Genomic DNA, 10,452 nt, shown 5'->3' with positions numbered 1-10,452 from the left:
TTGGAAAGGCCTAAATTATCTTGGTTAATATTTAAATTCTGTATTTAAATTTAACCTTCTTAAGGGGTTGTAAGGAATGATTTCTTTCCCCTTCTCCTAATGAGTTGTCACATAGGAAACAGAGGATTTCAAAAGACATACTTAGAGCACATTAAATAAATATAAATTTTATTAAAAACACCCACATAGCATTATCAGGAATGATATAATAATAAACAGCTTTCAAATAACCTGCATTCATTACATTACAATACTTACAGTATTTATAACCATCTTCAGTTTTTTTTTTTTTTTTTTGTAGACAAACCAAACATCTCATAAAAATGAAATTAAACCAAAGGAAAAAAAGTAGAACATAAAGCATAGAAAATGCACAGAGAACTTCATTTGCTTAGTGTCAAACTGCAAAAATTTCCTACAAAAGTTAACCATTTAGCTGTAGAAGTGACTATTCATCACTGTGCACCAATCAAAATGAAAAAAAAATCATTCAAGTAAAGTTGACACCACTCAGAAGCATTTTCAAGTATGGCTATAGTCAACCTGATAATCCTATAAAGCAATTTATGTCTGCTTTCCATTCATTCTAACTGAGGCAGGGTTCTGTATACCAAAATTACAGATCTGTATTTACAATAAAAATTGAATCCTGCCTTTTCCCCTCCCCCTAACTAAGTTTATGGGTAGCATAAAAAACAAATATTTATCATGGGTGACATGGCAACTGTACAAATTCCAAACCTGCATTTTTTTTAAGTGAATCAGATTAATACTACCATGATAGTTTTAAAACCTAATAATAAACAAAAAACTTTTGGTTTGATGTAAGAATGTAAATCAAACATTTCTGAAATGTTTGAATTATAGGGGATATAGCCACAAATGTGAGAATTTTTTTTAAAAGGCAAAGGGCCGTGTGTTATAAACATTTGACCATTAAAACCCAAAGGCTTCCTTTGATTAAGAATTATTGAAATCCTGCTAGTCAAACATTTTTTTAGACCAAAAGATAATTATACAGTATATTGCACAACATATATCTAGATGATGGTGGTTTGCATGTTTAGGGAAGCCCTCAAAACATCTGTACCTTTGTTTATTACAGCATCATAAAAACCTCATTTAGAGAGTTGTGAAACTCTTGATAAAACCACCACTTGCCAAACCCCTGCCTTGCATTTTTCCCTTCATTAGCTCAGTGCATTCTACTTTCATGTATATATTTTTTTCTGCTTGAAACAGTCAAAACATTCCCTAAACTGTAAAAAACACTTTTATTACAATAAAAAGTCAATGAATTTACAAAATTAGTTGTGGTTACATTAATACATTTACAAGAAAAATTAGAGGAGGGATTCAAAATGGAAGGGTTAAATCCCTGAAAAAAAAAAAAAGTTTTTTTGTTAACCTATAACAGCTTTACATACACACAACTGACATGTTGGAGTAAGGAGAATGAGCTGAAATATCCCTGAAGTTTTAGAATGAAAAAAAGGTTGAAATTTCAAGTTATACTTGCTAAGATATCAAGTATTCAGAAAAAAAGGTATGTTTTAAAAATGTTATTTAAAAAAAGACTGTTGGAAACAAAATGAAACTTAAAAAAAGATGGTATACAATGTTATAAACTTTCACTCAGTTCAATTTCCTATTGTCAAGCTAGTGTTGAGGTATATGACAAGTTAGGAACATCACTCAAACCTTTAATGTACTCTTAGCTCACATTATGATTTATTTGTAGCAGGCTGAGTAGCACCATCATGATGTAAATTCACTTTCAAACTCAAATATATATATATGTATATATAATATATTTAATATATTTTAATTTTTACAGTACTAAAATACTAAAGCATTATGTTAAAAATGTTTAGTTTACAATTTAATTTACTATACAACTCTTTTGCTTTTTTTTTTTTTTAATAGAAATTGTCTTAAAACCACTACAGCAAACCAGCTGCCTGTTTTTTGTTTATTTTTAATCAATAGAATCACACAGAACTAACCCTGTTTTATCACTTTATGTAGGCATCAGTCTGCTTAGTCTTCTTGGTTAAAGAGGACACTTAATACCAAAAGATGACATATATCACAATGCACACAATTATCAAAACAAAGCAGGCTGCCTTTTCCATCCTCTTAAGAATTTAGGGAGCCATGAAATAGTTTAGGTCCAAGCTAATTATAGCCATCTAATCTGCAGTTTGTGGCTAATTGTTACCTGTGGTTAACAGAAAATCTGTGTCTTCAAACTGTCCACATTTGAGCAATTAATTTGTCATAACAATAGTATAAAAAGGGTTTACAGTTTAGCAGTGAGATGAGCACCAGAAAACATGTGTTTTGTATACTAAAGGTATTCCCTTGAAACTAGTAAGCCCCGTTTCAGTTGTAACTGACTGCATTATGATGGATATGTAGCCTACCATCAGATGTATGGCTAAAACCAATACATATATATATATACACACATACATACATACACACATACACATATATATACATATACATATATATATATATATATGTGTATATATATATTTATATATATTTTTTTAAATTAAAGTCAATGTTTTCATTTCAAATGTCTTAGTACCTTAGCATTGTTCAAGTTGTCAAAGCTTAGGTAGACAAAGTGCTTCTAAAACACCATTAAAATATTTATACTTATATATGAATGTGCATGTACATGTGCACATATACAAAGTGTGTGTGTGTATATATATATATATATATATATATATATATATATGTACATCAATATGCTTATTGTCCTAATGAGAACTTAAGTAGATGAACAAAATGCAGAGTATTTTAAAAAATTTCCACATTTTAAAAAGCTTTTGGTAAGAAGACATTAACTAGAATAAAAACTTGGATGAAAAAGTGCCCCTGTCATTCAAAGACATAAGAATATTGTTAACATTTTGACTGTTATAAAGGCATTAAATGTTCAATGTCTATATTAAAGACACCATTTTCTTAGCACCATATTTTAGTATATCCAAACAAATTCAGTGTTTGCTGTCTATTCATTGTCATGTCTAGGTATCTGTTTTGATAAATAAAAGTTAATATTAAGATTACAGTAAAAAATACATGTTAAAAACCCATAACTCCAGTTTTTCAGTATATCATATATTCAGCACCAGATGGTATTTTATGATTCCTACTGTAACACTATAATATTTGTTTGTTTTTTGTTCCATGACTATGCAAACTTAATATTATTAAAAGTGGTCACAGATATGCAGAGTTGTAAGGAAAATTCACATTTACATATTATTTCATCCAATAATAGAACCAGAGTTTTTGAAAATGTAAATTGTGAAACACTTCCCCCTCTCCCTCTACTTTTTTTGCATAGAATGCTTTGGTCTCATTTTCTATCTGCCATCTGTGACCTCTTATACTACTAGTCAGTGGAAATTAAGTGTCATGGTAAGACCACCTCATTTTTTTTTTTTTTTTTTGCTGGTATACTGAGGTTATTCCACCATGTTGACATAAATATAGTATCTATTCCCTCAATCCCCCTTCCCCACACCAAAATGAGAACAACCCCAGTTGATGGTCATCTTTATAAATAAGGTAACCAACAGGAGGGTGTGACATCATACATATCTGTTATAAGGCCCTGTGACCCGTGTAAAGGCATATGGAGATGTAGTTACTGTGGAGTTTGTGGTGATAGACATTGTCCTTTGGGTAAGAGACTTGATGAAGCGCAAGTAAGTTGGTTCTGAAGGTTCATGAGGCTCAACAGGCTCCCGTTTTTTCTTACCATAGGTTTTCTGAGGCACGTAGTCTGGGCCATATTTTTCACATTCTTCCTCCTTCTCCCGTGCTTTCTCTGCCATTTTGGCTTCCCATAATGCCAAGCCATGTTTTGGTTCATTCATGCTCTTATGCTGGTAGAACACAAGGGATATCCTGGTGGGGTGGTTTCTGTTGGGGTTCTTTAAGGGGGTGGTTGCATGAAGCTCACGTTTTGCGCATTCAATGAGAATTGACCCATGAGTTGGGGCCACTGCCACTCCACCAATGTCAGGATCCAGAAAGCTGTGCTCGCTGTCTGACCAGACATCATCATCCTCTGGGGTAGAGGCTAGGCCCTGTATTGGTGTATGTAGCTGCTTTTCTAGATGATTAGCATCATTTAATTTATTTAAGCCTCCTTGAGCAGGAGTAGTCCTATCATGGTTAAAACCAGGAAGAATCTTAGGCAATCCATTAGCTGTGTGGGAAAGCATCTCACGTTCTTTGTTTGGTAAATGGAAGGAGTGAGAAGAGCTAGAGAATATGCCTGAAACATCATGGTAATCATGAACTAAGTGAGGAGGTGGGTGATATTCACCATTTTTATTCATAGATGTATAATCTAAGTTTGGATTATTCAGTTTGGGTGGTAATCTTGAAGCAGATTCCATGAAATAGCCATCCATATCATTCATGGAGTAGGGAGGGTAAGATCCCACATGGTGCACATTGGGTCTAATGGTACAGCTATTATAAGGATCCACCTGCATATTTTGGTTTCCATAATTCAAGTACTTAGGACCAAAACTTTGGCTATTTCCAAACCTCTGCTGATATAATGTATGAATAGGTGGGAGATTTAACTTAGACAGAGGATCTTGGCTCTGATACCTGTATAGATCCATTGGCTGAGACTGGGAAGGGTAGGAACCTAAATAGGCAGAACAGTTGTCCATAGGCATGTTTCCATTGCATTGATAAGATGGATATTGATTATTTTGATTCAGTGATCCTGAATAGGGGTTCATGGGATTGGAAGAATTCAGATAAGAGCCTGCAGCCTGGGATGAGGTGGTATAGAGATTCATAGGGTTAGTACCACTATAAAGATCTGAAGGGTGGGAAGGGCTGGAATAGGGATTAATTGGGTTGGGTCGTCTCATATACAAATTCGGTGGACCTGAAGTAGCATAAGCATTGGCTGAAGTTGGATGAGGATTATTTGTTAGGGGATGTTGTTGTGGTGGCTGCTGATGCTGCTGTTGCTGCTTAGATGGTCCTGAAAGTCGTAGGTAGGAGATGTCTATAAATAGGAGAGAGGGGATCAAAAAGGATTAATGTATTTAAATATTATTTGATAAAGATTAAATGAAAATTTAAATCTAGGTGAGAATCGCAAACTAGACAAATGGTATCAAACTCAAATGCAAACAGGACACACTAAATCATACATAAATATCCTATAGACTATAATATTGATAGTTTTAAAATGTATATTTTCTAAGTTTTATTATATTTTCATTTATATTACTAAATAATTTCCAATTATATTTTTAATTTGGTTTAAGTCACACTCAACAAACAGGTTTATAATTATATGTTGCCTATAGGCCTCATCTGTGTTACTTTTGGTCTAGACCAATAATCCAACCAACAGAAACTGTTGAAGGGAAGTTCTTGACCTGAGTTTCAGAGATCTATATGTTTCAACTGGTTTCCTTTGTAATTCTATGTATTTTGTTTTATGCATTGAAAAATATCCTAAGAGGGGATCCAGCCTGCCAAAGAAGTATAAAATCACCAAAAGTTAAGGTTATGTTCTGATGCCCTGATATTATGTTGGCAGCCAAAGTGTTAAAAATGAGAATGACAAATTTGTATCACCACACTACATACCAGAAAAAAAATCAGAAGGTAAACTCTTAAAACAACATTAATGAAATGGAACCTCTAGCACCTCACTGATACATAAAATCTTTTTCATCATCACTTAATTTTCAATAATTAGATAATTGTTCACCCTTGACTAATACTCGCAGACTTTAGCAAGAATTTTGTTTCCATGTAACTAGATTTCTCAGCTAGAAGACTGTCATGAAAATTTAATTTGGAGGAGGGATGCTCATACAATGACACATTGTGCTTAAGAGACAAAATAAATAACCTCAAAGCCACAATATCCTAATAGATCTCTATTTTAAAAAAATAGGAATAAATCTGAGGAAAGATTATATCATAATGAGATGGATGATTGTTCATGAACTGTATAATTAGTTTCATGCCTTCATATAGTTGCAGCTTATACTTTTCATTTTAAGAGTATAATTAACTTTCACTGTGTCCTATCCTCAACCCTATTTTTTTTTATTATTATAGCTTTTTATTTACAAGATATATGTATAGGTAATTTTTCAGGATTGACAATTTGCAAAACCTCTTGTTCCAATTTTTCTCCTCCTTCCCCCCCAGATGGCAGGTTGACCAATACATGTTAAATATGTTAAAGTATAAGTTAAATACAATATATGTATACATGTCCAAACAGTTATTTTGGTCTACAAAAAGAATCGGACTTTGAAATAGTGTACAATGAGCCTGTGAAGGAAATCAAAAATGCAGGTGAACAAAAATAGAGGGATTGGGAATTCTATGTAGTGCCCAACCCTAATTTAATATTAATGTTGTGAGTGAGATATGTGGTATAGTGGAAAGAAAGACCTCTAGATCTGAGAGAAGTCCTAGTTCCACCACTTGTGTGACCTTGGGCAAATTATATCAAATATTGTTAATTACAACTAATAAGCTTAGTAAACATCCATAGAAGAGAAGAAAAGGGATCCATGGTGTCTCTACTTTTGTGCTGCAAATAGCAAGGCCTTCAACTTTTTTATTAAAGATTAGTTATTTTTTATTAGAAAAAAATAATCTGTAGAAAAACAAAAAAGGAACATGATTTCTCTGGCAATGGTATTAGGAGGAAAAGAAAATCATGTTTATTTTGGAACATCAGATAATCTTATTTCCAGTGGCATAATTCCTATAGATATAGTAGAGTAGAGACAGCTAGGTAGTACAATGGATAATGTGCTGGGCTAGGAAGTACAATGGCTAATATGTTGAGCCTGGAGTCAGGAAGACTGTTTCCTAAGTTCAAAGCTTGGCTGAGACACTTAAATGTGTGACTCTGAGCACATCACTTAAACCTCTTTGCCTCTGTTTTCTTATCTGTAAAATGAATTGGAGAAGGAAATGGTAAACCACTCAAATATCTTTGCCAGAAAAATCCAAATGGAGTCAAACACCTGAAAAATGATTGAGCAACAATTGCACCATAAGCTTATGTTTTTCTTTTAATTGAAGATGATGATTCTTGGCACTTCACCATCCACAATCTCTTATTAGCCTTCTCTATTGGGTCACAGATTTAGAGCTAAAAGGCATCACAAAGAAAACTTTTTACACACAAAAAGTAAATCCTACTTTCTTAATGGACTTTGGGGAAAGGAAAATAACTTCTGCTTATGTGTGAAGCTCTTAATGTTGTAAATGAAACTTTCAAAAACCTTACTTCCTTTTCATGACGAATTTTAAAAAAAGTTATGTGAACAGGATGCAAGTAAAAATGATCCTGACGACTGTTATTTAGGCAAAAAGAATTAAGAGGACAATAGCTATAAAAAAGCAAGTCCCTTACAACTCAACTAAAGGAGATAAGGGAAGAAATTGTGCCTTGAGATTAGACCAGTCCATTAATATTTATTAAACCCCTATAATTGTAATAGAAGTCATCTGATCTCCTTTCTGCTAAGCCTAAGAGCAAGAGTATCAATCAGTGTGAGTGGTTTCTATGGTTTGTGAGTGTGTGTGTGTGTGTGTGTGTGTATGTGTCACAGATATAAACATACATGTGTGTGCATGTGCATCTGGCTCTGTGAAACAAGCAAATTCATTAAAAATATAACCTTAAGAAATGGAATAAAATTAAATCCACACAGTTAACTCTTTCTAATAAACTGAAAACAGTGCCAACATTGATTGTGAGGGACCAAATGAGAGAACATATACAGGCTTAGCTTAAATGCTAGGTAAAGGACAGCGATCATTATCAGCATTATTGTGATGATGATAGTGACAATAATAAACTTTGCTTTCAAGTCAAGGCTAACATTATACTGAGGCTTTGTCACATTTGGGGATGACTAGGCCCCCAAATACCAAGAAGTCCCACACTGGAAGTTACCTATAAGGAGGCTGGTGAGACATCAAGCAATAGCCTATGGACTTGGTGATGTCAACTAATGTTCCAGAATTTCAAGAATAGGAGCAACACTCTACTCTACTACTTCTAATCTGATTTTGATTAGTAAGTAGAAGAGAGAAAAAGAAGAGTATCCATAACTTTCCATTATTTCTGTATCTCTTATCACTAACTGGCTGGGCTATCTATCAACCAATGGGATATAATAATTGATTAAGACTGATGGTGGTAATATTGTCAAAAAAAAAGGTACAATGTCTCCTCTTCCTACATTTTTGTGTGCCACATTAGAACAAAATTCATGCTTTCAAGCATTAAGCATAAAAAACATTTCCCAAGAAATTTCTAAATTTAAAGAGACAAAACCAAAATAACTTAAACATAGCAATATTTTTCTCATGGGCAAACATTAAGGATTCACAATTGTATGCTACCAATTAAAATCATAAATTTACATAGAGACATGAAAGAAATATTGAATTTGGAGTCAGAGACAACTATGTGAGGATAGAGTGTTAGATTTGAAATCAGGAAGATAAGTTCAAATCTGGCCTCAGACCTCTTTACATGTATATGATCCTGGGTAAATCATTTAACTTCTGTTTGCTTCAGTTTCCTCAACTATAAAATGTAAAATGAGAATAACAATAATTGTACCTATTCCATAGTTTGTTGTGAGGATAAAATGAGATAAATATTTTGCAAACTTTAGAGCACTTTGTTGTTGTGAGATGTGTAGTGTAGTGGAAAGAAAGAACCCTGGATCTAAGAGAAGTCCTAGTTCACCACTCAAGTGATTTTTGTTATTGTTGTTGTTGCTGTTATTTATTAAGTATGGGGGTTCTACTATTTATTTCCCATAAATCTAGAGTAAATCACTTTTCTTTCCTCTATCTCAATTTCTTCACTTGAAAAATAAAGACGTTGAACTAGATGATCCCTAAGGTCCCTCCTTATGATCCTACAAACATAATGATCAGATACAAGGATATATTTTATCTATTCTTCCTGCCCCCATTGGTTCTACTAACCAAAGCAAATAAGATCATTTAATTTTTTAAAAGGTTCATATATTTTGTCCTATATTTGTTGGACTTAGGAATTAATAGATTAATGTTTGTTTTCATAACAATGGTGAGTAATTATTCTGGCATTTGAGATGAGTTTCTAAAGATCTAAAATGATGGCTTTGCTCAGAAGCTGTGGTTGAGAGATTATGTTTACACTGATTTGGTCTGGACCACAGACCCAGGTTATAGCTGTGGTTTCCTAACACTGATAGGCCCTAGGATTACTACTACAACCACTTTTAAAGAGAAATGTATTTCATTAGAGGAAAATATCTAAGCTAAGCCATTGTGCATTTCCTACTAATTGAACATTTCTTAGCAGGACCCCTTTCCTTTTCCTGCTTCCTTCCTTATTGTACGCATTCCCTAAGGTTCAAATCTTGGTTCCCTGATTTACCTGCTCCAGACTTTCTTTGGATAAACACATATTATAACTTCAACGATATCTCCATATCATTCAAACCTTAGTCTCCACATCTCTAACTGCTTAGTGACTACAGTTGAATATCCTTTAATCACCTTAAACTCAAGATGTCTAAAACTGACATTGTAGCTGTTCTCTTCCCACCTGCAACTTTTTTTTTCCATCAATAACTTCATAGTTCTTAGTTAACTAGGCTCAAAACCTGGGTGCCATGTTTAAGTCTTCCTTCTTTGTTTTCTATAAGTAGTCCTCAAGTTCTTTTGAGTTTTCCAGGGACATATTTCATTTATCCCTTATCTGTTATTTCTGGGATTATCCTGGGCATACTCTTATTTTACCTTCTAGATTTTTGCCTTATCACTTCAGCCTTATCACTGTTTCTCAAACTCAGCTCAAACTCAGTCATACACACCCCATCATAATCATATTAATCTATAAGCACAACAATATTATCCCTGATTACATTTTTTACCTTAACCCAATATTAAGTTTTATTCCTATGTGGTTTTTTTTGTTTTTGTTTTTGTTTTTGTCACTGGATGACTGTGCTAACCAAATTTGGCTAATTAGCCAATATGATAAACCAACTGACTAAAACATTTGGCATGAAGGTGAGAACCTAGTATTTCACTGAATATAGCATACACTTTTAGAGTTACATATTGTCTGACACTGTTAATTGATTGTTTTACATGTGAACCTGTTCTCTCTACAGATAGACTTACCTCACAGTAGAGAGCTTTTTCTTTTCATTACCTGTAGTGTAAGTCATTTAATCATGGAGGAAGCAAGGAATATTATATTTTTCAAGGACTTGCTATCTCTTCTATTATTTTATCACATCAGGTCTTTGATGATCTATATATATTTTTTTGCCTCTCCATTTTTGCATATTTGATTGAATCTTTAAAGAAATCATTATTGTGCATTCTAAGAAATCT

The 10,452-nt window shown here is 33.3% G+C and overlaps 1 protein-coding gene across 4 annotated transcripts in view; it reads right to left on the bottom strand.

Moving 5' to 3' along the window:
* Positions 1-274: 274 nt before the first annotated feature.
* The window catches only part of TET2 (tet methylcytosine dioxygenase 2), a 185,375-nt gene continuing 175,197 nt past the window's right edge, over positions 275-10,452 (bottom strand). For all 4 annotated transcript variants that reach the window (XM_074274589.1, XM_074274588.1, XM_074274587.1 and 1 more), the window contains one exon: positions 275-5,062. In XM_074274589.1, coding sequence (XP_074130690.1) covers positions 3,615-5,062 — 1,448 coding nt within the window. In that variant the 3' untranslated portion in view covers positions 275-3,614. The remainder of the gene's footprint in view (positions 5,063-10,452) is intronic.

Source organism: Sminthopsis crassicaudata, chromosome 6 (genome assembly GCF_048593235.1).
Source record: "Sminthopsis crassicaudata isolate SCR6 chromosome 6, ASM4859323v1, whole genome shotgun sequence".
Taxonomy (NCBI): domain Eukaryota; kingdom Metazoa; phylum Chordata; class Mammalia; order Dasyuromorphia; family Dasyuridae; genus Sminthopsis; species Sminthopsis crassicaudata.
The sequence above is the reverse complement of the archived record's forward strand: the minus strand, read 5'-3'. Positions and strand labels throughout refer to the sequence as shown.